We start from the raw sequence: 27,355 nt of genomic DNA on the forward strand, positions 1-27,355 counted from the left end.
CCACTGCTCAACGTATATCTTGTTTTCATTAGAGCTGCATGTCATGGACTGAGCTCCTATTCAAAATGCACGTGTTATTAATAATATGTACTTGTCTAGGTGCATGAGTAGATAGCAGATGAGTCTACACGTTCGTGTCCTGGTTTCAAAGTCTCCACATGATAACCAAAAAATCATCAGCTGTTTAAACAGTGACGCATTAGCAACCATCACAGCATTATCAACAAATGACTTCTCCACAAAATACATGATCAATTTCCATTTCTATTTCCAATTAAATATGCATTGCTTGATTATGGTTCAGTGTCGGAGGTTAATGACCAAGAGCTTGAGGTTAATGACAAGTAAATACTAATTATAATAACAATGTTTGTCATTCCAGATGGGCCTGACTTGTAATGGCAGTTTTGTTGATTTGGCAACGGAGGACTGAGCAAAGGGTTACAGGTCATGGACCAAAGGTCAAAGGTCACCTGCAGCAGTATCAGGACGTTTATCAGGACATTTCTAAGCTAAGATACATCATCAAAATTTTAGCAGATGGTTTGAAGATGAACTTTGTGATGAAACTACAGGACCAATGCTAACCTGTGATGTTGATTTTGGCAGACCACTTGGAGGTCCCATCCAGAACAGCCTGCTTGGCTGTCTTCAGGTGGCTGGTGAAGTCTTCTTTGGAGACATGGAACATCTCCTGGATCACCTCAAACACTTCAGGAGTGTTCTTCTCCCTTATCTTCATGCGCTCCTTCATAGCCATGATGATGTTCTGGGTCTTGTCCTCCGCCCCGTGCTTGGAGCTCTTCTCCACTGCCCCTAAAACAAGCCAAAGTTTAGTGTTTCCCGCTCAGTAGTCTGCATGTTTAATACCCAAGAATTGTTCGAAAAACTGGTGTAAAAACTGGTCTAATATGTGCCACTATGACTTTGAGTGAGCGTGTTTGGAGGTTGGGCAATCACAAATCCACACTTTAGTGTTGAGTTAATGTGTGCGTATTTCTTTATGTGAATGTGTGTCTGTACGATAAAAGAGACACAAACAGCGGTTCATTCCCCGTATCTGATCACAGTATTATGTATCTAGAGTGTGTTCATGAGTGCAGATCGAAATGTGATAAAGATTAATCGCATTTTGAACTATGAGACACTGTAATGCTGGTATAAAACCGTAATAAAACATTGAATTTTATAAAGGCCAGAGTGTAGCTAATCCACTTGGAGTGTGTGAGGATTGCCTTGGGGTTCATTCTTGAAGCCGGCATGTCACATCGTTCCTCTGTGACTACACTAACAACAGGGGTGTGCCTGATTGAAAAAGCTGATTGGGTACTGTAATGAGCAGCGTAAATGCACCATGATACTTGTAGCAACAAGTGCAAGAGGATATCTAATATGTATTACACAAATCCCCGTAACAGCATTCACATATACTGTAGGACTTACAGAATAGTGCTGTTATTTATAGAAATGTGGTAGATGAAGTATAACACTAGCATCGTGGGCACTTTACAGATTTCCAGACAAACCATGACCTGAGAGTAAACTGATTTTAAAACTTATAGAGCAGTTGTTTGATTATTAGCGAGCTGTGCAAAAAAATGGAAGTAAATAGTAAGATAAGACTGTCAGATCATGAAAATTAACATTAAGCATGTAAAAAAATAAGAATGAACGCAATTATTTTTAATGCATTTTCAAATTCTCCTCTCCCCCCTCTCCGTCTCACACACAAAGGTATGTTTGTAAGAACATAGCTATGGGCTTTAAAGTCTTTGTGAACTGTGCATCAAAGCATTATGGGATGGATCTACTTTCTTACTTTGTAAACAATCTGCATTGAGCAGGTCCTGGCACTTCTCGTGGCATTTAACGCCGCACTCTGAGCAGCGCATGCCCTGACGGGCGATGCCCCACAGCAGGCCCTCGCACTCATGGCAGTAGGTGGGTGCAGTCGCCGTCCACACCTCAAAATTGTGGGGTGTTGTGGATGAAATCGGGTAGATCAAGGCCTGGAGAGTCTTCTTGAAGACATGTTGTTTCTGAAAAGAAAGAAAAGCCATTGAGAGATTGTGAAAAATAATATAAGGTATGGAGAAAATGATAGACAAGGAAAATATACGTGGTCGCAAGAAACAGAGGAGGTATACTAGTAATAACTTCAAAAGTTAATAAAAACAACTTTACTTAAATAGATTTTCAGGAACATCCAATACATCTTGAGACCAGCAATAAAAAAGAGGAATACTTTTGCACCTGCTGAGGGACCACAATATAGACTAATATCATTGCAGAAAGTTTAACAGAGACAGCTTTTGCCGGCTCAGTTCAAATTGATCTGCAGTCTTAATAGCATGGAATTTACAATACACTTCTGCATCCTAGTAATATATATTATATGTATATGAGTTGTCGAAACAGCAGCTATCATTCATCAGTACAGGAGCATTTTTCAACTTTTGTTGTTAGAGAAAGCGATCCAACAGATTACTTTATTCCAAGAGATAACACGTAGGAGGCTTTGTTGATCCTTTTCTGATTACCTTATCACCGACGGAGAGGTCAGCTGTATGAGAGTAAATCAGCCTTACATCTCATTCAGCTTAGATTAACAGCATCCTTAGCCCACAGGTTTTGTTCACATTGAGTGGTTACTGAATAAAGCTCCTACAGACCAAATACTAAAGTCTTCTCGAGGCCTGTCTAGACTGATTGCTGTGTGACAGAAACCCCCTCAAATTGAGTGCTTTACTGCAGCAGCCCTGCCATCCACAAGGGCTGGAAAACGGGCCGGGACTTGCCAATTCTTGAAGGCAGAATCAATGGATGCTGTAAATAAGGTTTTTAAAAGTGAGCATTATCCAGATTGAGAGAGAGAGAGAGAGAGAGAGAGAGAGAGAGAGCAAGCGAGAGAGAAAGAGAAGAAGATGTATGGTGGTTAAATAAATCCTCAAGAGGTACTTGCTCTCTACTTCTACTGCGCTCCGCTCCTCACCCCTTCTCCTCCACCCCCCCCCCCCCTGCTGTCAGCCCCCTGTGTGTTGACAATGGGCTTTAACACCTGAACAGTAGCTCTGCACTTTACCACGAAGACTACTGCACCGCTCACTGGAACACACTTACAGACACAAATACACACACACACATACACTTGCAGAGATGATTAAATGACGCCAGATGACAGGACAACAAGGCCATCTAACATTGCAAACTTCCGTCGATGCTACAGAGAGGCTGCTGAGTCCTAGAGGACCTTTAATGAAACAGAGCAGGGAGAAATAGAGATTTTGCTTTTAATCTGAGAACGACGAGATGAAGCAGATGTCTGAGATTAACCCACAACTTGCACACAAGCTCCTGTTAAACTTGTAAATACTGACACCGCCTGCAGGAGATGAGTGAGCCAACATTTCTATCAACGTGGGAAATCTAGAGACCCGTTTCTTTTTAGTCTCTATTTTTTCTTTCTTTTTGCCATTTCTTTGACCATTGCATGAGTGTATGCTATTCATCTATTTCATTAACAAAAGTCGATATCTGTCTCTTTAAATTTCCCTCCCTCTCTCTCCGTCTACTCACTCTCAGTCCTAACACTGCATCACATACTGTGCAGCAGATGTGGGAAGAGTGCTGCTTGTGTGAGTCTCATGTGTTACACTGAGAGGTGACCCTGGTGATTTTGTGCAAGACACAACTGGAATTGATTGACAGCTGCAGCCTCTGCCTGAGAGCAACACGACAGACAAGAACACTATACCATCCTTCCCGTCCACCTCCAGACTTCTATACCTCCAACCTTTTGCTTTAACTACTGTACCATCTCAGCCCTAACAAGAAACACATGTTGCAATCTAATATGCTTTGGCATCTGGCAAGGTAAAAAATGACTTGGGTGGAAATCAGACGCAAGCATTTTTAAAATCAATGTATTATAGTTTGCTAGTAACAACTTGCCTGATGATATCTGAACTGACTTAAAGCAACGCATCACATCTCATTTCCAGATACTCCTTGACCCATGTCAGATCGTGGCTCCCTTCTTCCTTTGAAGAAGTGAGTCTCTGCCTTTGTCTCAGCAGGTAAGCACAGCCTCAGTTTATGTTGACAGTCGCTGTTAAAAGGCTCTGGTGCTTGGATCACATCAAGCACAGAACATTGAGCGGACACACGGGCCGTTAGCCAGCCCACACACAATGCTCCTTTCTGCTCTAAAAAGCAGATACATGGGAAACATGACGCAGAAAGAGAGACTTCTATACGTCAGCAATGACAGAGTAAGATATTCGAATCAAATTAAAATGTATTATGTCGACAGAGGGAAAACAATGGAAGAATTGGAGCAGAGATGAGACAAAAAGAGGACGGAAGATGGATGCACTCTAAATAGGTTCAAACATCTCTCCCGGGAGTTTGGGGCGGATTGTTCAACATGGCTGCCTGATCAGTGACAAATAAGGGCCAGGGGGTCGTGATGACAAGACACTCTGAGCTCTGATCCTCTCTCATCCTCTTCTTATTGCCCTCCTTTTCTCGCCCTTCCTCTCTTCCCCTAACTCCTCTACACTCTTAAACAGCATATGGTCATTTACTGAGTACTTTCGCAGTCCTCGCAGGAAAGCACTCTCCTGGACTTAATGCAGCAGATAAAACTCTGACATCTGCTTGTCCTACTTAGCAAGACCGCACAATCTACAGCTTTGCTCGGAACTCAGCTCCCCTCGGCCACCAATTATTTAACTATTCCTTGTTCGCTCCGAATCAGAGTATTGGACATCTATCCCTGTTCAAGTCCTTATACTACCACTGTGGTGCAATCTCCAAAATCTGCCCAAGACTGAGCTCCCTTCCTACACCAATTGACACAGTGCATCTATCACGTCATTTCTCCCTCATCTGGGATATGAGTTGGTCATCCCTTTCATAAGACCCATATTAGTAAGCAATCAAGACCCTGTCACTGTAGGACAACTGGGCATGTGAATCATGAGGACCAAGTGAAGTGTGTGAAATAGATAAGTGATACGAACGTGTACACAAATCAGTGTGCACAAATCAAATTGAGGGCCAGGTCTCGTGTTTAAAAAGATGAAATATTTGTGTATGACGTGCAGAACACATTTAAATCTAGTCATTGTGTAGGCTTAGGCATGTAGCACACCGGTGGATGTGAAATTGTCTGCTTGTTTGTCTTGCTGAAGAACTGCTTTCTCCTGCTGTTTGCATCCTATAATGCTGTCTTCCCTCTGGGAGGTTAGGATTGCAATCAATTAATGCAGAGGGAGCTTTGGAGGTCAACACAAAAGTGTCTCACACCATCGACTGAGACATTCTGCTTTTTCTGTGTTCCTTGATACACAGCTCTTATTATTAATCATAGGAATAGTATAAATTACTTTATGGGGCTAACTTATCATTTCTGAACTCAACCAAATAATCTGACAGAAGGAGCACAGCAGAAAGAGTGAGTAGCTGCCCGCGGACACTATTTTAATAAACTGCAGTATGTCTTATAGATATGACAGTGGCAGGCAGACAGACAGAGGATGGCATGCTGTACATCTGAAGAACAATCCTTCAACCACTAATGCTATCAACCTAATTTGGGTCTTCTTCTAATTTCGGAACCCAGTGTTCCTGGCAACGTGATCCTGAAGTGCCATGGCTGCAGCAAACAGCACAGCTTTGAAAGTTTGTCGGAGTTCCAGCTCCCTGCTCTCAAAACAGCGCCCTAAAAAATAATGAGCGAACATGGGTCCAGCATCCCATGTCCCCGCAGAAACCTCCATTACCCAATTAGACTCCACAATAAACAGACAATGACGTTCCATGCAGTCATTGCAGTCATGTAAGTACTCACCAGATCCTCATTATTCAGGGTGGACCGGTTCACCAGAGCGAACGAGATGCCTGCCTTTCGAGCAGTGAGGGTCTAAGAGGAGAGGAAAGGAAAGGAAAGATGATGAAGAGGGATAAATCCTCCGTCCCATGTTTTATACAGAATCTCAATGTTTACACACAGTGGCACTCTATATAGAGTTGAACAGTTTCTGAATGGGGCATAGCATTTTGTGAAAGGGAGAAAAAGCCTTAATAGATATGGGATACATAAATAAGAGAGATAAATTGTCTAAATCACAGTAAATCGATAGATCAAATGAAAAAAAAGACTAAGTTTCTGTAATGAATTGCGCAAAAGTGTAGACATATAGTAAGCTTACCAAAGCCTGTGATTTTCCAGGAGTCCAGGAATAAAGAATGAAAGAAATAAAGAAATGTAATTAGACAAGGAGCGGGAGGATGAATGCTGAAAGCACAAACAGCAGAAGAATTGTATTTACTATCCATTCTGAACGCATAGGTGTCTCAACTGCCATGCAGGACTGCTGGTTAGGGCACAGAGCTCTAGAAAGGTTCAACTATTCATCAAGAGAGATTAAACAGCCGTTGCATGATTTTTTTTTTATCCACTCATGCACTGGAAGTTACTTAACTGCAGTCATGCTTGGCATTTATTTTCAGTTCTCTGTTGGATGAAGCTTTGATCATATTTTCTGCTGTCTGCTCTGCACATTAGTTTGACACAAACAGAGAAACACAAGACACACACACTCACGTATGGGTGAAGCCAGATGTACTGCACAACACAGACTCACACACACTCACACTTTTAAAAAGAAAAACACAAAAAAAAAACACACGCATCTGCTCAGGCATTCACAAACTTACTCAAACATTAAACAGCACACGCCCATACAAACACAAACAGGTAACACACAGACGCACACAGATACACAAATGTAAATTAGCTGTTATGTTAATATCCATTGAGTTCGAGTAACCAGAGATTGATAAACATTTATCCCATACTGGAGGAAGTTACGTAACAGAATGCAGACATGGACAGCTGACAATATTGGATCAGTCTTTACCACGACCCTCTTGTCTGTACAGCCCAGCTATGGTAAAGATCCATGGAAGCCATGGAGAATGTAGAAGGGAACGTGACCTCTACATGAACCGTGAGTGTTGATGTAAGTTTATCAACATGCACCAGCACTGTTGAGGTTGCTACGGGCAATATGATAAGACCCTGTGTCCAGATGTTATCTATTCATCTACAATATAGCGTTCAATGCTTTGTGAATCCATTTACAACGCTCGTTTTTTTTTGGTTTATGCTTTTGCATCCCGCCATGATATGGGGGAACCCTGCTGTCTGTTCCAATCAAACGCTGTTGCTGCCCGGAAGCAATCACACAGCAAATGGGAGACATTGACAAAGGAGAGGCATGAAAGGGGACCAATTAGTTTGCTGACTACTGACTTCATCCCACGTGTAAAAGGCTTGCTCAGTGTCACTTTTACATGATTTAAAAGCCTCACACAGTTAAATCAGAAGTCAATGAAGTCTCTCCGATATATTTTTGGGTTGAGTTGTCAACATTTCAAGTTAAATGCAATTTATCGAGCAACCTGCCGAGCAACAAAAAAAAAGGAAGAAGAATGGCCAAGCATCGGCGAGGCTGAAATCTGACAACTCACTGAAAAATATCACCCATAGCTGTTATGGGTCTATGTAGGAATGGCAAATATACACGCAAAATCCAAAAAGATTTAAAAATTTAAAAACGACAACCCATACTTACCAAGACATTGTTGGTTATTAATTTCATGAGAGATATGGACAAATACAGCATCAACTCATGTTCTTCACCGTGATATAAACATTCATCAGCATCTATGTGTATGACATCAAGCTGCAGAATCATATTATTTCACAAGAAAATCTAAATCCTTTAAGAGTAGAATGCTTTAAGTATTACACAGGTTGTTTTGTAAATCAACTTAATTTTTAGAGTTCTGATCATTTCTTCCATCCTTTAGACTAAAATACATGAAGATGATAAACAAACATACACAAGACAGACGCACACTGTGTTCACATAAAGGACAAACGGTTATAAACAGACATGTATACTGTTGGCATCACGACAGCATGCTGTCTCTCAGAAAGACTAACCATGTGGCACAGTGCTAAAGTGGTCTCCACTGAAACAGGCCTCTCTGTGGGATATGTTATGACACATTATGCTGCAATAAAAACTAATGATGGAGCAGCACTGTGATGCAATGTCTTAAACACCCTCTCTAGGCTAATTAATCAAACCGTAGAGTTATGGCTAAGGTTAGATTAACACTCCCACAAAGCAGTGCTCTACACTAAATAGCCATAGTTTTAAGTGGTTGCTTTTATCACCCATGAACTTCTTATTGACATGCTTATTCTATCACAATTAGAGATAATGGGATTTTTGATGCTGTTTATTTTTTTTTTTAACTACATAGCAGGAATACATAGCGAGGAAAGTATTTGCAATCATCCAAATCGTGTACACATGGAACAAACTTGTAATTAAATCACAAATCCAGATTGAGTTAGGTTTTAAAAACCAGAGACTTCAGCTTAAAGAATACCAAGGCTAACATCAGTCCTAGGCTTGTCCGAGGATATTGTATACTGATAAGAAACAAACTGTCATTCTCATGCACCATACCATTTTGTCAGGTACCCAGTAAAGTTATCATTGTCTTCTGCAGTTGTCCATACTCACACAGAGCAGGATTCCACCAGTGTGGTGTAATGTGGGGTCACTCAGATAGTTTTGACATAAATCACACATAACCTTGTTGAGGCCGATGACTCACCAGGTCTCGGACAAGAGGCACTGTCCTCTTGCGGCGTAAATCTGGCATGCTGTCAATACCATAAAGAATACTGCCAGCCCTGGAGAAGCAGACAGATTTAAAGTGTATTAATATCATAATAATGCCATGCTGGGGGAGACACTACAGCAGTGAAAGGGGGGGGGTCTTGATTTACACAGCCGGCAAAATGCCATGGATCATGCCTCCTACATAACCTGTCTCCCCCCCCCCCCTTCCGCTTGATTCAGTGGTGCCGACCACCAACACTGGAGCTCCATGTAATCCCTCTCACCCTCTGCTGTTCTCTGCTAGACTCCCTCTTCCACGGTATCTAAATGCGTATTGGGTATTGCTGCAGTGATGCCTGTTATGATACATATGTATACTACATTTTAAGAATACTGAAAATTTGTTGAAGTTTCTCCACACCTCAAAAATGGAAATTCCAAGATGAGTTTTTTTCTCAGACAGCACTTCAGCACCAGTTACCTTGCTCTCTCCATCCTCCAACTCTCTCGTGCACACTCCGCGGCTCCCTCACTGCTTTCCCACCCGTCTTGCTTCCTGTCCCGTGAGGCTCTCTGTGGCATCACCTCAACTGTCACTCAAAGCCTTTCTAATGACCTCAGCATGACATCAAGGCCCCAATGCATCCACAAAGACAAAGCTCCTCAAGCTTTTCTGTCAGCCCTCTCAGCGACATCAGTGGTATGACCCTAAAGATACACAGTCTGACAACCTGCCCCGGCCCTTGCCTCACCCTAGAGTCCCTGGCTTTCGCTGCCTCTTTACTGTATAAACAATGTATGCTACAGATGGCTGTAAATTCATGGCATGAGCTGAGGTAATGGAGGTGAATTATGATTATTAGCTATTTTCCCTTATGACATAATACGACAACAGTTGGCTTCATCTATCTTTCACATAGACTCTGAACCTTAATCGTTTACACACATGTCTGAATAAGAAATCAATCAGACATGTGAAGCCAAGAGCATCAATTCCTTAACAGATGTTGTGAAGGCATCAGGCATATTGTATATTAATCTCCTCTCTGTGGTACATCACAAAACAGGGAGCATACCACCTTAATTAGGGTTGAATGCCAGAGAATCAGCATGTCTGCAACATTTCTGCTATATGGGCCTCAGTATGGGGGTACAAAACAGCACAGCAGCTAAGATGTATGTACTCGTGAACCGATCAGATCAGGAAGTGAGCCACCACTCACCCTCCAGACTGCAAGCCGAGCAGTTTGGGGTCCAAAATACTGTGAGGCTGCAGAGAGAAGAAACACACAATGTAAAACAAGAAATACAAGGTAAGTGCACACAGCTAAACACAAAGCAAACAGCAGCAAAATTAAAACAAAAGAAATGTACTGTATGATAAAATGTACTTGGGAATCTACAGTACATTTGGAGGTCAATTCAGGACAAGATAAATGATAGGAGAGGAGTATAGAACAGGGAGAAGGGAGGGAAGACACCGCAGGCAAAAGAAGACCAAATCGTTCCACATCAATGTAATTTGTGGGCTCAAGACTGAGAGTTTTGCCGCTCTTGGTGCTTCAGGCCAGATTTGCCTGTTGTGTAACGCTCCCCATTCACTGACAAAAATGTCCAGTTTAAAACACAAATCATTTTCTGAAAGGGAATAAAAGGATAACCGGCACAGAGGGACAACAACATGGCTCAAGGGCCCATGCTGCATACCTACAGATATCACTTCAACGTATCTACAGACAAACAAACACCCTCTGACAGATACACTCAGGTAGATGGAGTATTTTCAAATAAAATTCAAGTGAGATGCAAAATCCACGTACCATCACACCATATGCCACAAAACACAAAAGAGAAATGTACGAACATATACACAAACACATGCACATGCTAGGGAATCACAAGTGTCCACGTGGTTGATGATAAACAATGACTTAAAACCTGTGTGTCCAAAGCACTGGTGTCTGAAAGGAGAAAGTGAGAGTAGGGTGGAGTGTTAGGATAGAGCAGCTCACTGGAGAATACACACACTTAGTTAGGACACAGTAATCTACTATTACTGGCCGCCTGATGACACAATTCTGTTTTGCCGAACAAGTTATGCAGAAATGGAGACAGAGTCAACATGTGCCTGAAGGAAAATGTGTATGAATAGAAGAATACCATGTTTGGTAAAAGCAGTAGAAAAAAAGCTGAACAGAAGGCGTCTCAGCTAAAGGTTGAAATATGAATATAATTCTATGGATATAGAATATTCTAAATCAATACAGCATAAATTAATAAAAAAGTATGCCGTTGATCAATAGCGTCACATGAGTTAACAATCCCAGCTATGGAGACATGGGACATTAGGTAAGCATAAGCGGTTGGTATCACATTGCCATTTTAGAGACGAACTGCGAGAGGGCAAGCCTTTTAAATAAGCAAGACTGCAGAGGTGTAATTACTGTGCTATTGATCCATGGGTGATAAATGGCAGCATAATCATGATCTAATGTGCTACGAACAGAAAACAGCTGTTCACAAGAGAAAGATCAAATTGCTGCTCTGAAAACAACGTGATACGCAGTTTGTTGTTGATGCGCAGTTTCTGCATCACTAATACAGCAAAAGGCAATGTACATCTCTTTCTTTCATTTTGCCAGTATCTTTTCGATTTAGTTTGATCCGTTTAGTTGAAAGTTGACACTTATTTTAAAAAATCACATCATGAAGATATTAATTGTTAACCAATAAAAAAACAATACAGAGTATGTGGTGGATGCTTTTACGCAGAGTGCTCTATAGTACCATTAGTGTTCCAGTGCATATCTCTGTACAAGCGCATATCAGTTTGTGACGATGGTACTCAAGGAGGCACTGATAGTTTGAAAACATTTTAAAAGGATTCAAGTTAACATTAAAGTTTTGAATTTATACAAACTAATATTTTAGGCTGAGGTAGTATAAATTCTTGAAAAGGTTGAAAAATGTTGGTACAACTGTGACAATAATATTACTGGGCGAGGTGAAATCAAAAGCTGCACGAACGCAGACACACAGCACACACAGAGGAGCTAAGCGGCAAGTAGGTACCATGGACAGCGATCAGCTAAGCTACTTTCAGCACGGCATACGAGATAGAGCCATCTCCTGCACCCGCAAGTCTGCAGCTGCACTATAGATAAAGCCAGACCACAAAGATAGGCTATAGGCTGCTGATATGAACCTCATTTCACAGGTGCCTTAAATCTGTGGAACAAAAATGTAATTGACTGGTAGGAAACCCTCTGTATGTATGTGTGTGTGTGTGCTGTGGGCAACGTGTTGAGGTATCAAAAGCAACAGTAAATCCTGCATTTCAGTGCCGACACACGTGGTTACTGCGTTCATAGATCAGAGTTTGCCAGAGCAGAAAAGGCTGCACATGGCTGATAGTAAAACAAGGACCTGCCCCTGCACCAACACACACAGGAACATGTCTTGGTGTGTGTTTATGTGTGTATATATATATATATATATATATATATATATATATATATACACACACACAGCGGGAGAAGATTGTCCTTTATGACAATAGAAAAATGTATGTTAAATCAAGAAACCTCAAATTTGTGATGACTGATTTCCACAAGTCTGGTTTTTAAGGATGTTTTGCTGCATTCAGCACATTAACAGAACTATGTCATGATCAAAGACCAACACTGAGCATGTGAGCGCATGACGATATTTCCAAGGAGCTCATGAAAACAGAGAAAATAAAGAAAATGGTAGTGAGTATAAAATAGATTTGACACTATTACTGAGATAACATCTTATGGCTATATTCATATTTACATTTTTTTACTTCGAGTACACACATACAGTAAACTGAGGTGCAGTTCAGACTTTCAGTACAAGTCAATCAAAATTAAACAAATCTCACAACTTTTCCCCAATATACAATGATCTTGCCTTCATCAGCATCGCATCACCTTTGTACTGTTGGAGAAGAGTTGGACAGCGTTTTTATTCCATACTGCCCACATCAGATATTGCTATTAAAGTATTGGCTTCAACTATTACAATAAACTGAAATAAAATCTATAGCTTGGTATAATTTGTAGGGCTAGCAGAAGTTTAGCCAAACCTGCACAAAGTGTACGCTACGGACCAGCAGAGAGGAGAAGGTTTGTGTATAAGTGGAATCACTGGAGCAGGAGAGTTGAGAGGAACCATGAGGTCAAGGCTGACATGACCACCAGTTTGTGGTCGGGCTCATTGGATCAGACTGCCAGCAAGATCCCAGCACCGAGTACAGGCTGTAGGCCTTACAGTGAACACATCCTGAAAAAATAATAAGTAAAAAAGCTCACCAGAGCAGAACTGCATGCTGGTGTCAACTCTTACACCGAGTTTAAAATATCACTGGAGGAAACCAAGTCCTGTAACTTAATATGTGAAGTTAAAGGTAAAATCCTGACCTTTTTAAAAGAATAATAATGATAATGATAAACTGTTTAAATCATGCAAGCAATAATGTTCAACTATCAACAAATCTAAAAATCATAAATAAATAAATAAAAACATCCAGGTAAAAGTTAACAAGGTAAAGTTTAAATGACGAATGATGTAACATAACAAACGGGATTACCGAATGCTACCAAGTGCAGTGCAGGATTTAGTGTAAAGTTGCAAACAACATTCAAAGCAGAAAAAAAAAATATATATATATATAGCATTTTTGCACTGGCTGGGTTAATTACTTCTTAAAATGGCTCATATTTCCATTTAGTGTCACGATAAGAATGAGTGTGACCTTCATACTGCTGCAACAGTGGCATTAAACACTTGTTCTACCGAGAGACAAAGGTTTGTGTCTATAACTGTCAGCATTGGCTTCATTTAGGACAATCTTTCCCTCACCGAGAACAGTTTTAGATGCTTAACTTGACAAAATGTATGTCTGGGCTGGTGCAACTTTATCCCACCAAACTAAATAAATAACTCTGTAGTTATTCATTGTGGAATGACACGTGTGCAGAAAGAGCACACGTGTTATTAATAACATTTTAGCTTGATCATTTTACATATGTTCTTTTCTTTTTTCAAGATACATAACGTTACCGTGAAAAACGTTTTTTACTCAACAGTATTAACGTTACAGTACTTCATTAGTCAGCCCAGCTCAACCGAGGGGGCCTTCGAATCGCTCATCGGCCGCCACAAACGCACCCAGACTAACGTTGAGCACAAACAAGATTAAAAATGTCTCTCCGCAAGAACCCCGACCGAACTCTCAGAAAAGACAGCAACAATTATTTATTTTGAATGTGATTCAACACGAACATTGTTAAATAGTAATACGTATTACGGTTCAAAATATTGATTAATGTGATGAGCTTGTGAGTTCCCTGAGCTCCAGGAAACAATTTATTATTCCTATATTTATTCATTTGTTTATTTATTTATCATTTATTTATGCTCGATTTTCATAACATTCATCGCATACGTGTATTTGTTGTCTTTATAATTACACAATCGTGTATTGCTTGCACCTCTTTTATCATATAGCGGTTGTTAGGACCATTTGTTCAGCTTGATACCTGCTTTGGCGACATGACAGCAAAACCAGGATACTTTGTGTTTTACAACGTAAAGGTTCTTCAAGTTGGTATGCAAGGAAATATACAGATGGAGGTAATACAAAGATATTTCATTTAACCACATATTAGACCTTAAAGCTGTGTCATTAATAATCACTGTGTTACAGGATTTGTGATAAAAAGAGAGGGACAAAGGTGGAAATGTGTGTATTGAGAGGTTGTAGCCCTCCAGGTTTTGATGTAATAAAAATGTGGTGACCTCAATTTTTTTCACTTCCTGTCCACCTGACAATATGACATATCCAAACCATGTTTGTGGCAGTCTGATGTCAGAGGGTTTATTTTGTTCAATTTCAGCGCAGAAATAGAATCCTTGTAGGCATGAACCAGGAATAAAGCGTTTGGGTAAAACGGGTTATCGACCCTTATCTAATCAAAGATGCACTTTTGCTTTGGAAACTGAGATCTAATTTGTACACGCAAAGGCAAACATATTGACTTAATCCCAGTTCTGAGTTATTATGAAAGCAATGAAAGCGAGAGGTAATGTATTGCAATCTATAGACAGTTCCTCCAAGTTGAGAGAGTAAACTATGGAGAGGAGGCTCTCTCCGTTTACAGCAGTCAAAAAAACAGCGATTTTGAATCAGTCAGTGCTTTGAATTGGATGGTATCAACCTACAACAACAGACAACAAACATTTTTCATATCCACACTTTCTCTAGAAATGGTGCACTAAGCATAAAGAGGGTCTACCTCCTTTACTCCCCCAGGAGCAAGCAGCAAACTTCACTAGCATGCAGACCTCTATAAATATTCCAAGCAAGGCTGACCTGGTTACAGAATGCCCTTGGGAGTGTGAATTAGCATCTGAATACAGACGCTGCTGTAGCCGGTTAAAGACAGGCCTGGCAAAAGTGGCAGTACAGCTGAGACTCCCTTCACAGTTCCTATACAGACCAGCCAGCATGCTTCAGAGCATGAGCATGTGCACACATCAGCTACACGAGATGAAGGCATGAAGCTAATCAGGGGGGAGTATGTAGTATGCATGTCTACAGTCAAGGATTGCTTAACTTGCTTCTATGTCAGGTAGCATAGGCTAAATTATGTGTCAAACATAAAATATAGCTGGACTTTGGTGTACCCATTTTTTAAACAAACTTTGCAATATTTTATTTAGAGCATAAACCACTTATTGACTAACTATAAAGCACCTCAAGTCTAAAACTTTTTCAGACATATTGTTAGTTATTTGCAGGATTTTAAGCTTCGATATTACCTAAATAACGGTGCAGCCCTTCTGCCTATATTCTGACCGTGTTGACATGGATGGGTTTACAGACATTGGAATAAAGTGAATTGAATTGAATCATTTCAATGAGAGTCATGGTATGTATAACCATATGGTAATACTTTTGATTATAATGCATATTGTACTGTGTACTATACCTCTTATGAGTTGCAGTTTGTTGGTCTTAAAACGTTAGGTAGGAATGGTCGCATACAACTATATGGCAGCGAAGGAATCTCTCCTAAAACAAGATTTTCAGTAAACAACATTCTGTGCAGGATGTTTGGTGAATGTGGCCACTAAAAGGGTTTATGCACACATCTGTCACACAGTCTTCAGGTGTAGCCTGTATTCCCTGAACAACAGTACCTACCTCACCATGGGTACCACAGCTGCAGCTACATATGTAGGTCAAGAGCTTTTTCATTTTAAGTAAGAGTGGAAATTCCCTGGTCTCTTTTTTTCTTTCTTATTGAAAGACTCCTTTTCTTTCAATGTGTAAACCTTAACCATTTATATACCAATATATCCTTTTTACACAAGCCATCAGCTTTACCGCATTTTGATTCAAAGCTACTACTGCAGAGAGCCAAAAGAATTATACAAAAAGACTAATGAGAGCATAAGGCATAATATTCTACTAAGTGTAGAGAATAAAATATATCTTATTTAAAACACCATAGTGCAAAATACATCAGTGACAAACAGAACGTTCTCTGTGGTCAGTCAATATGTAAAGACTTCACACTTGCTTTAACTGTCTGCCAGTGCCAACGTAATGACACCCAATAGCGAAATTGTCATGTTTTTATTCATTGTGAAGAATTGATGGTAGTTCTGGAGCCCACCCTAGTGTAGATTTTAAAATATTTTCTTGATGATAAATGATAAACCTCCAGAAAACACGTTTGACAGTCTCATCACTTATCACTAGCCACAATCCGCTATGAGAGAATGTAGTGTTGTGCCATGGGAATACAAATACAAAGTCAATGCCACCTGTAATCCTGCCATCCAGAGAGACTCTCCTCTTCAGTTTTTCAACTAAAATAAATTACCAATTCAAAGAGACATCCTTCAGATTGATCAAAGTCTGAGGTTCCCATAAATCCAAATCTACGGCTTGTCTCCACCTCATCAATAAAAGTTATTCACTATGATTCCACTTCCACTAACAACCCAGAGGACCCACTGGATGTTAAGGATTTGCAAGGATACCAATGCATTTGTATGTTTTAGCTCATGTTTTAGCTCAAAAATTGTGTACTCTACATGACTTCCCACCAATTTCCAAATCGTACTATAAGTTTAAGGATTTAATTTTCCTCCTCATAAGCAGCCTTTGGTCATTTTATTTCAGTGTGGTATGAATTCAATTCAGAGAAACACAAAATGATGTCAACTATGTTCCAACATCTGAGACATAAGAGTTAATTGCTGTATCTGCTTAGTGAAATACACAGCATTGTAAATACAAGTTGCCCTTTCCCTTATGTCCATGATTGCTAGTCGTTTGTCTTTTCTGACAAGTCTCAGAGAGCAAACTTGAATGCACAAACAGTGCACTAACAAAACCAAGAGTTTTCAAAACAGTCAAAGCTATTTTTAAAGTACTGTTATGTATTCACAATTTGTAGTTAATGTGCTGTAACTCAAATCCTCTGATGAAGTTTTTTAAGCCCAAGGTGCTTGGTTTTGACTACTACTTACAGTTACCATTATGGTTGTACCCATGTATTGCCAATGTAAAGCCTTGTCAAACAGTACAAAAAAAGTCAAACAAAAACGAGTAAAGAGTCATACCTCCTGCCAGGATCTGCTGCTCCAGTTCAGCCATCTGTTTCCTGTAGGCCCTCAGTGCTGCCTCCTTGAATGTGGGTCTCACATGTTTCTTGGGTGGGGCCTCTGTAGGCTTCTCCTCTGGAACATTTTTGTTTTCATCCTCCTGCTTTTGATTTACTTTTTCAGATCCCTCAGCGGCATCCTCTATGATCTCCTCTACCTCCTCTAACTCCTCATCACCCTCTTCCATCTCCTCTGTCACATCATTGTCATCTGGTTCTTCTACGTCTACATACTCCACCATTGCGTCAAATTCAGCAGTGTCCTGAGTGAGTTGGGTTTCATATTCTTCATTGTACTCTTCATCCAAATTGCAATCATATTCCAGAACACATGCCTCTTTACTTGTCTCATGGTCTCCTGTCGCTTCCAAATCTTGAAAGGTCTCAAAATCCTGAAAGGCATCACTGTCTTGAGAGGCCTCAAAGTCATCAGACACATCATAGTCCTGAGAAGTCTCACAGTCCTGTGCAGCCTCATCTGTCTCCTCTGTCTCACTAGCATTAGTTCTGTTCTCTAAGTTAGCTAATACCTGCTCCATCACTTCAACATAGTGGGTCTCATTGTCCACTGGTTGTTCCCCAGCTTCTGCCTCTGCACCTGCTTTATCTTCCTCTGCCTTGTTGAAGACAGACTCTGTGTTGGCATCGGAGTCTATTGTAGTACTAGAGCTATTTACACCAGAGGTGGACAGCGTGCGGAAACGCCCCATAAATGATGAATTGGTGGTCTCCTCAGGAGGAGCAGTGGTAGGAGTTTGAGGGCCAGACTTCCAAACAACCTCCAAAGCTGACTTAGCCCTTTGCAGTGTAGAGCCAAAGCCAAAACCAAAGGACTTCTCAGTGAGATCTATGCTGAGCCTACTGCTCCAAGACTTGGGAACCTCCTCAACCTTCTCTGTTCGAATCTCACTCTGACTGCGGTACATAGTTGTAGACTTATTCTGGTTCTGGTGGAAGCTATGATTGACATCCAGTTCAGGGAATTTATCTTTAGCAATGACTTTGGGGGTTTCCTTTGGGGCATCTTTAGAAGCTACTTTATTTCCAACTTTAGGAGCTTCAATTGGGATGGCTTTAGGGGTCTCTTTGGGGGACACCTTAGGACTCTCTTTAGGGGCTACCTTCGGGACTTCTTTAGGTGGAATCTTAGAAACTTCTTGAGTGGGTACTTTACCAGTCTCCTTAGATGCTACCTTCAGCATCTCTTTCAATACCTCTTTTGGGGGTAGTTTTACAGCTTCTTTGATAACCTCTTTAGCAACAACTTTTAGACCTTCGTTAGATGCAATTTGTGGGGGATCTTTAGCAATGACTTTGGGAGACTCTTTAGGGGATTCTTTAGGGGATTCTTTAGGGGACTCTTTAGGGGACTCTTTAGGGGTTGACACAGGGCTCTCAATTGGGGTTATTTTAGGGCTCTCTTTAGGTGACTCTTTAGGACTTTCTTTAGGAGTCATTGTAGGGCTATCTTTTGGGGTCACTTTAGGTGTCACTTTAGCAGCCTCACTAGAAGTTATCTGAGATGTCACTTTAGCAGCTTCACTAGAAGTTATCTTAGATGTCACTCTAGCAGCTTCACTAGAAGTTATCTTAGATGTCACTTTAGCAGCTTCAATAGAAGTTATCTTAGATGTCACTCTAGCAGCTTCACTAGAAGTTATCTTAGATGTGACTTTAGCAGCTTCACTAGAAGTTATCTTAGATGTCACTTTAGATACTTTTTTAACACTGGGCTTTGTGGCATCTTTAGGTGTGACTTTAGGGCTGTCTTTAGGAAGGGATTGAAAGGATTCTTTAGCTGCTGGTTTCTGAATCTCCTTAGGTGACTCTTTAGGAGCTGCTTTAGAGGTCACTTGGGATGAAACCTTAGCAGATACCTTCGAGCTTTCTTTTGGCAATATTTTGATGTTTGCTTCTTCTTTAGGTATCAATTTTGTCTGTTTATGTGTAATTTTAGCAGCAGCTTTAGGTGTATCTTTAGATGATGTTTTTGTGTTTTCTTTTGTGACCATCTTATTTCCCTCCTTGGACTGCCGGGCAGATGTCTTGATGACGGACTCACGCTCTGTGACGGGAGTAATAATGTGGGTGGTTATAGGTGGTAGGGAAGATTCTCTGTCAAGCATCATGAATTCTTCATCTCCCTCAAATTGTAAATCAACCTCCTGACATTTAGTGATGTTTTCTGGAAAACCAGGGATGGTTGATGGGTCAAAGGGACTGCTAACCTCTATTGAGGCGTCCAAGCCAGAATCAGCACCCTGCTCTAGATGATGCCAGTCTTTCCAGGGTGATAAGTCACCTTGCAGAGAAAGCTGGGAGCCACTGTAGTGGCTTCTGTCCCCAGACATGCAGACCAGTCCATTGCTCACCCCACTGTCAATAGTTTCTGTAGTCTCAACCTCATTGTGTTCATATGCTTGATTCTCATGGCTGAGTTGGTGACTGTCACTAGCATACCAGGAGGAAGCCATGTCTTCTTGTTTTCTCTGCCACAGTTCCTGATCTGAGGAGGACAGCATGGAGCAGCCATTAGCCCGTGTAAAGTACTGACTCTCTGAAAAGTCTTCTGAGTATGACTGGCAAAGTTTTGAGCAGTCAGACTCAGAGCGGCTGAGTTTAGGGGTGGAATAGTCACTCTGAGAAAGCCAACCAGGGGTCAAATCCGAGTAGTACGCCTTTACTTGCTTGTCTGGGTCATAGTAAGAGTCATCAGCATAGTGAACAGCGCCTGAGTAGCCTGCTTCCTCTCCTGACCGGCTATGGTCATGGGATCGCCTCTTCTCTGATTTGCTCTTGTGAGCGGGCTTTGAAATCACCATTGCATATTTATTTCGGCTTAATTCATCTAATTCTTTATCACTGTCCATTGAGTCCCAATCATCGCTCTCCACCACTTTATCCTTTCCTGAGGCCTTCATATCCATGCTTTCATAAGTTTGTGAGGAAGACATTGTTTTGTCTTTTCTCTCCTTTCCATCATGAGTTAAGCTATCAGTGGAGACTGTAATGCCTGTTCCTTTAAGTTTATAGCACTTTTTCAAGACTATATCCCTCTCTTGAGTTGTTGCAAAAATAACAATAATAGGGCGGGGTTTTGCATTAGAACATTCTCTTTGTTGCCCTAACCTATGAGCAAGCTCAATTTTAATTGTTTTAAGGGCATCAATGAAACCCATTTTGTCTTTTAGTATCTTATAAATTAGAGACTCTGTTTTTTCTGACCTTTCTTCAGGAACATTAAGGAACCTCAAGGTTGAATTGTTGGCCTGGTGGCTAATTTGTTTTATGTAGTCATGAATATCTCGTGTTTCTCTTCTAGACTGGACAAATCCCGTGCGAAGCTGCTCAATCTCACTCTGAACTACTTCCACACTGCTGGAGATCTCATCAATGGAGCTTTTCAGGGCATTTACATGGCCACGTAGCTCAGACAGTTCTGTCTCTATCTGGCTGATCCCCTGAAGCTCCTTAAAGATCATCTCCATGACATCCTGGGTCTGACTGATGCAACCTGTGGAGGAGGAGCCAGGCTCCAGGGTTGAGCTCTTTTGCTGCCGTCCAGCGCGGTCCAAGGACTTGCTCCGGATGCCCAAGGTTTTCCTCCAATTGCTCACCTCGGAGTCTGAGGAGACACATTCCTGACTCTTTTTCCATTTTCTTAACTTGCGTAGAGCACCCAGCCTAAGTGTGTGTAGACTGGAGCGTTCCACTCGCTCGCCCTCAGAGCTGCCATCAGAGGGAGCCAAACTGATGAGGCTCTTTCTGTTTCGTCTTACTGGCATAGTGTGTGATTTATGCTCATCCAATCTCCTGACAAGTTTTGTCTCACTCAAAGAGTCAGAGTAAGTAGTATCAATTGAAAGAATCTCAGAAATGATACTTTCATTATTATTCAAAGAAAGAGAGTTTTTCGGCAGTCCATTCGCTATAGCTACACGATAACTGAAAGTGGGTGACAGGGATGAGCAGTCATACTTTCCGTCGTCTTCTTCAAGCGATATGTTACGTGCCGAAGAGCATTTGGAAATCTTTTTAACTGTAGTCTTCAATGTGGTTGAGAGATTTGGATTGTGTGCTTGCAAATCAGTGGTCAATTTGGGCTCTTTATTTTCGCTTCTCTCTTTCTTCTTTATTGAGTTTGCCAATTTCTTTGTAAACATTCCTTTACAAATCTTTTTAATGTAGGATGATATAGTATATATTAGGGCAGAAACCATGGATGGCAATCCTATGGACAGTTTTTATCATCTAGTGAAAGGAGAAGTCGGCTGAGAATACAGCGGTAGGGGGCCAAGCACAATGAGCCAGTGCTTGACAGTCGGATCCCAGGTCAAAATCACTAACACCACAGTCCGAGTAGAGACTCACTAATACTTTTAAATCCAGTGGCCTTCCTGCCGAAAAAGAACATCTCTCTGAAAGACAAAAAAAGCAACAGATATGTACAATTTGGCTGCAGATTCTCAGTTCACACTTAAACACAAGCAGGAATAACCTGAGTTATTACTTTGCAATTACAGAGAAAGTGGAAAATCTGTTTCATCTTTAACATGCATAATGTAAAAAGTTACTCATTAAGCAATCTCCAAACCTATTATACAAGGAAAACAATGGTTAAGCTGCAGAACATTCAAACATTTTTTTCAGTTTTCAAAAATGTATGTTGGGTGCATGTCTTTAAAGCAAATCTCACAAAGCATCCTAGTCACCCTCCCTACTTAGATATCACTTAAACTGTATTCCAGAGGTGCTGACAGAGAGAGAAGCAAAGAGAGAGAATGAAGACATTGGGTGTATGAGCTTGCATGTGGTTGGGAGAATGGGTTTGGGGTAATCAATTGCTTGTGTACATGACTGTGTACAAATTCATGAATGTATACACTGTATGTGTCAGTCAAGGTCAATAGATGCAGGCTACACGGTGGTATCCAGCTTCTACAGCAGGAGAGTCAATACTTCTAATTGCTTGAGTGCTACATTACGCTAGTCAGAATGTTTTCATCATAAATTAATATCTAGCATGATCAAAGAACCTGGAAACATTGCTATTCATACATTTTTGTTTCTTGTTTTCATTTAACACATAATCAAATCATGTAAAAAATGCATTTGTTAGCTATTTTCCTTATATTGACATAACGATAAGGATGTTTTCACTAATTGAAATGATAGAGTTAATGACCTATTGGTGTCGTACATTTTAATGTCCCAATTAGTTAAATTGTAATGGTTCAGGTGCTGAACCATTCAGGTGTCGTAATGTAAATGTGCATCAGACTATATAGGTACGAAGAGGACAAAATGGCCATCTTAGTCTCAATGAGAAGTGAGACTTCTTGAATCATGCTGCATAGCATAACAGCTTGCAGTTGCTCTGAGAAGTGTGTGGTTTATATAGAGTGGAACTGGCCAACTGAGTCGAAAGAGGGATGTTTGTTGTGTAGAGAATCTGACAGCTGCTCCACATTAGTTCAGGGGTATAGAGCCGAATGTGTCTACAGTCTCATGACCACAGATACATGATCACTTCAAATGAGCTGTGAAACAGAATCACAGTTACCTTTTAATGCTGGACTCTAGGGAAGGACCAGGCGTTAGCAAATAGAGCTTAAGGCTAGGTTGCCAGTATATATGTGTTTCTGTCAGATTAATTGAGGATGAAATTAATCAAGGGCCTTGACTATTTGTCAACTTCACAGTATGTAATTCTGACAGGTCTTGTGCAATTGTACCAAACCTAATGGGTGAGTTCACTAAGTGACGTTATTAAGGTTCTTTAACCTAAAGTAAGCGGTTATTCAATTGTAAATGAATGACTCCTAGAACGTTTTATCCCTGAACGGTCCTGGTATATTCAATGGTCAGTATGGTCTCGAGTTGTATAAATAAGAAAAAAGCAGCATCAATCTTTGTCATTACAGAAATCGAATGGCAACAAAATGAGGTAAAGAAGGACGACAGTATATTTCATGGTATGAGGAAGTTCATGACTCAGCTCTCTTGTAGAGTGGCGTAAAGCCAAGACTAGGCTTTTGCAACTGATGGGTCACGACCTAAAACTGTCCCCATCATAAATAAATCACATTAGATATTGTTTAAATATGTCCTGACATTGCCTCAACTACTTCCACTGACATCTTTAGCTCTAATTCAAATCTCTATCTGCATGTAAAATACTGAGACAGTGCAGTCAACTTGTGTTAATCAGTGAGCGGCTGAGGGTTAAGTGCCTTGCTTAAGGGCACCTGTAGTTGTTAGAGTAGGAAAGTGATGGCTTATTCACTTACTCCACCAAGATAAGTAAATAGGCCATTTCATTGTTACATTGATTGTTTTGTCAATGGTATGGTATCCAAATGAAAAAAACAATTCCTAAACTAGTGATAACGGTTGCAATTCAGTTGAATATTTAAAGCTTTTATACACCCACAATAGTGTTTCCACATATTCATGACTGTGTGGGCGTGTTTGGGAAATAAATAAAAGCATTTTAACATTGCAAAAATATTAACCCAATATTGAGAAGAATACAGCATAAAACTTTGAGCTGAAGCAGAATGCGGTGAAACTTTGGCTTTGGGTTAAGCTAATGGTTTTGGTGTGTTTTCTTTTTTTTTAAAGGAAAGGTTTATAGCGATTATCTTTGGGTCTATTGCTCAGAATGGTAAGTTGTGTAGAGTTCATAGTCCATAATCTAAACTCAGCGTTCTCTTTACTATTCATGGTTCTTGTCATTGTCACAAAAAAAATGATTTTGCTTCAAGGAATAACATGCGCATAACATGTTCTACCCTTTCAGTCCATACAATGCAATATGTAACATTGATAGCGCATGTTTAGAAAGCATAGTTAATGAAAACATAAATGTTTTGTTTTTTTAATGCATCTTGTTTAATGACTCAACCATTATGGAACATTATCGTATAACGCTCCACAGAAAATACACCTAATAATGACTGATGGTTAATTTTGAGTAATTATGTTAACGCGTTTGTGATGCAAATTTTGCAATGTTTTCAATGTACTCATTTGAGCTACAGTCACAATCATGTCTGACAGCATCTGGGATATGTCGCTGTTTACTGTAGCGGTGACTGGAACATCACTTATATAAAGGGCCGTAGCTACACTGTCAGGACATATTACAATAAAAGAATACTAGTGTTTAATGAGTGTTGATTACCAATTAGGGCGCTGCCTTTCTCTTTACAGAGCCAGCATCCTGACATCTGCATGTTAAGGTTTGACAAATGAAGCAGTCTTCCTCTTCCGGAGCTAGAGTTAATACGCAAATGACTTGATAATACCCACAAGGTATCGTCTGTATCATCCCATTAGGGCGTAATGATGCAAGAATTAGGATGAAAGGATGACAGATAACTAGATCACCTTATCCCACTCATGTGTGTTATCAATTTGACCACAGAACCTGCAAATACTCAAGACTCTGCAGCAAATGGGCTACAAATGAAATGGTACCATTTTTCCGAGCCATCGTGACATGTGAGAATGAGATTACATGTTGGCTAATAGGTCTACAGTATGCCGCTGTTGTTCATCCTTACTTCGTAGTGTAATATAAGCAGATTCAGTACGATAAAGCCCATTCTATGTTGCACATAAGAAGAGATAAGTGGACAGTCACGCTTGTTTTTTTGTATAATAGGATAAGTCATAAACATTTAATTTATGTAAGTAGCATGTTCTAACACACACACACACCCTGCACACCATAACGCCCACCATGTAAATCCCTCTGTGGAACACAGTCCCTACAATAGATAGCTATTGAGTTTATTACATCATATGTGTTCTAGCATGTTATATGATTCATAGGCCTGTGAATTTGATGTGAATATATAGGTTTTTCTATCCTCATAAGCTGATAGTTTCATCCTTTACAATTCAAGGGCTTTGTGCCTTTAACAAGGCACTGAACCTCCAACTTGTTTGGATACTTTAATCCAAAAAATAGTTGCCTGTGACTGTGACAAAATTAAATCGGGAACTCCTGTGGTCCCGAGGTAGAGCCCCTCCCATTTGTGAGTCAGACTAAAGAAACCTCCAGAGAAAGGGGGAGCACCTCAGCCACACCCACCCCCCATGCTCTGAGGCACTGCTGCCCCAGGCCCTGCTTTAATGTCCCAGGACCTATTTCCCCCGCTTTTTCCGAATGCATTTGATTACCAGAGCACTCTGAAGCACTCAATTTCTGACAGTCGTACAGTCTCTGCCACTCTACTTTAATGAAAATAAGTGTCAGTTGGAGGGAGGCATGCTAACCTATTTCTCACAATAGTACAATCGGCTCTTCTCTCCTGATGAAAACCCAAGTATGCCAATTAGAGGTTATTATGCTCGAAGCAATTATACTACATGCTGTGATGTGATGTTCATTCTCTTATCATACTGGATGAGACTGAGGAGTATCTCATTGCAAACCTTTTGAAAAAAAGATGCAAGTGATAGATGCTCATGTGTTACGTCATGTCTCCAGAACACATGATAATGGATTATGGCCGAGTGTGGATTGGTGTACATGTGGGTGTGTGCATGCCTGCAGTGGGTCTGGGTGTGCAGCCTTGCATGCACACACATGTGCACCATGCATGCCTGCATTATTGCTTTTTAAGCATGCATTTGCTGCTTCGAGAGAAGAGCGAAGCATACTAGTGGGGGATGAGCATGTGAGGGTGTGTGCAGATCATATTGTCCTCACGCCCATCCTCAGCTACACTCTGTCTCTCTCCTCCTAACCTGTGTATTTCCCAACAGTGAAATAACTGCCTGCAGCCCTCGGAAACCAGCCAACATCACAACAGATGTCTCGCCTCATAAATCAAAATATTACCTTTTCTTTGGCTGGCGTGACGAGAACCAGTCCCATCGCATTTGCTCAGTGTGAAACAGCAGCATTGCTCACATGCATTCATGTTGTGCGTTATGCATAACAACGTGGGATAAGGTTAGAATTGGAGCAATGGGACATTTGAGAATAAACTGCAAAACGATTGAATAACATTAAAACCTATTTTTTTTTATGTATTTTCAACCCAGCTCTATCGACAGATGATGCCATCTAAACGCATCATCCTCAAATATCGTTTCACTATTCCACTGACAGGGCCACAGAGGGAGGGAAGCAACAAGAAGATATAGGTTGAAGTCAAACAGTCAAGATTCCCCCCCCCGCCATGCAAACACGCATCCAGCGCCCAAATGGGCTCTGCTGCTGCACATACCTGTTCGTGTCAAATCCCCCGTGCGGGACGCCAGCGGTAGTGAGCACGGCGAGCCGTGTGGAGCCGATTCCCCGGTTTTTAGGCGAATTGTCGGCGCGAGGGGAGGGAGGGAAGAGAGCGGCTCGGTGCGCAGATGCCTGCTAATACCAGAGCTCACAGCTTCTCTCCGCGTCCGTCAGACAACACATCCCAGAGCCCTGCCTCCGCGCAGACACACACACCTCCTCCATGCCACCTTCTGTACCCCCCGCTCTCGCTCCGCTGCTGTACTCCCCTGTACGCTTTACTGGGTACCGAAGATGTTGCTTTCAAATGACGCAAGCTGCTTTGGTCTTATTTTCTCCACGATTGACACACACGCAGACACACACACACACAGACACACACCCTTGCTCGTAGACAGTGTCACGGCAAGGGGTGTCTAGTCCAAAACGGGATGACGGGTGGTGGTGGCGGTGGCGCGGGTGAAGAGGCAGACAACGCTGCACTTAGCTGCCTAGACTGAGGCTCTGCTGCCCGGCTGGAGAATGTGTGTCCCTCCCCTGTACAAAACTATCTCTCTCTCTCTCTCTCTCTCTCTCTCTCTCTCTCTCTCTCTCTCTCTCTCTCTCTCTCTCTCTCTCCCACACACACCACAACACACACCAGCTTAAGTGTGAGGGAAGCAAATAGAAATGGAGGGAAGGGGGGGGTGAAG

General features: G+C 41.1%; 1 protein-coding gene across 2 annotated transcripts in view; it reads right to left on the minus strand.

Moving 5' to 3' along the window:
- The window catches only part of unc13c (unc-13 homolog C (C. elegans)), an 88,569-nt gene extending 61,441 nt beyond the window's left edge, over nucleotides 1-27,128 (minus strand). Inside the window, exons 1-9 of one of the 2 annotated variants that reach the window (XM_076077975.1) lie at nucleotides 26,659-27,128; nucleotides 17,373-21,831; nucleotides 10,650-10,672; nucleotides 9,935-9,981; nucleotides 8,704-8,782; nucleotides 6,216-6,221; nucleotides 5,855-5,926; nucleotides 1,820-2,039; nucleotides 589-816 (exon numbers count right to left, since the gene is read on the minus strand). In XM_076077975.1, coding sequence (XP_075934090.1) covers nucleotides 589-816; nucleotides 1,820-2,039; nucleotides 5,855-5,926; nucleotides 6,216-6,221; nucleotides 8,704-8,782; nucleotides 9,935-9,981; nucleotides 10,650-10,672; nucleotides 17,373-21,633 — 4,936 coding nt within the window. In that variant the 5' untranslated portion in view covers nucleotides 21,634-21,831; nucleotides 26,659-27,128. Of the gene's footprint in view, nucleotides 1-588; nucleotides 817-1,819; nucleotides 2,040-5,854; nucleotides 5,927-6,215; nucleotides 6,222-8,703; nucleotides 8,860-9,934; nucleotides 9,982-10,649; nucleotides 10,673-17,372; nucleotides 21,832-26,658 lie in introns of those variants that run through there. The other variant, XM_076077976.1, reaches the window with a different exon arrangement.
- Nucleotides 27,129-27,355: the final 227 nt, after the last annotated feature.

Source organism: Anarhichas minor, unplaced genomic scaffold (assembly GCF_050575085.1).
Source record: "Anarhichas minor isolate MPS153535 unplaced genomic scaffold, ASM5057508v1 ptg000062l, whole genome shotgun sequence".
Classification (NCBI taxonomy): domain Eukaryota; kingdom Metazoa; phylum Chordata; class Actinopteri; order Perciformes; family Anarhichadidae; genus Anarhichas; species Anarhichas minor.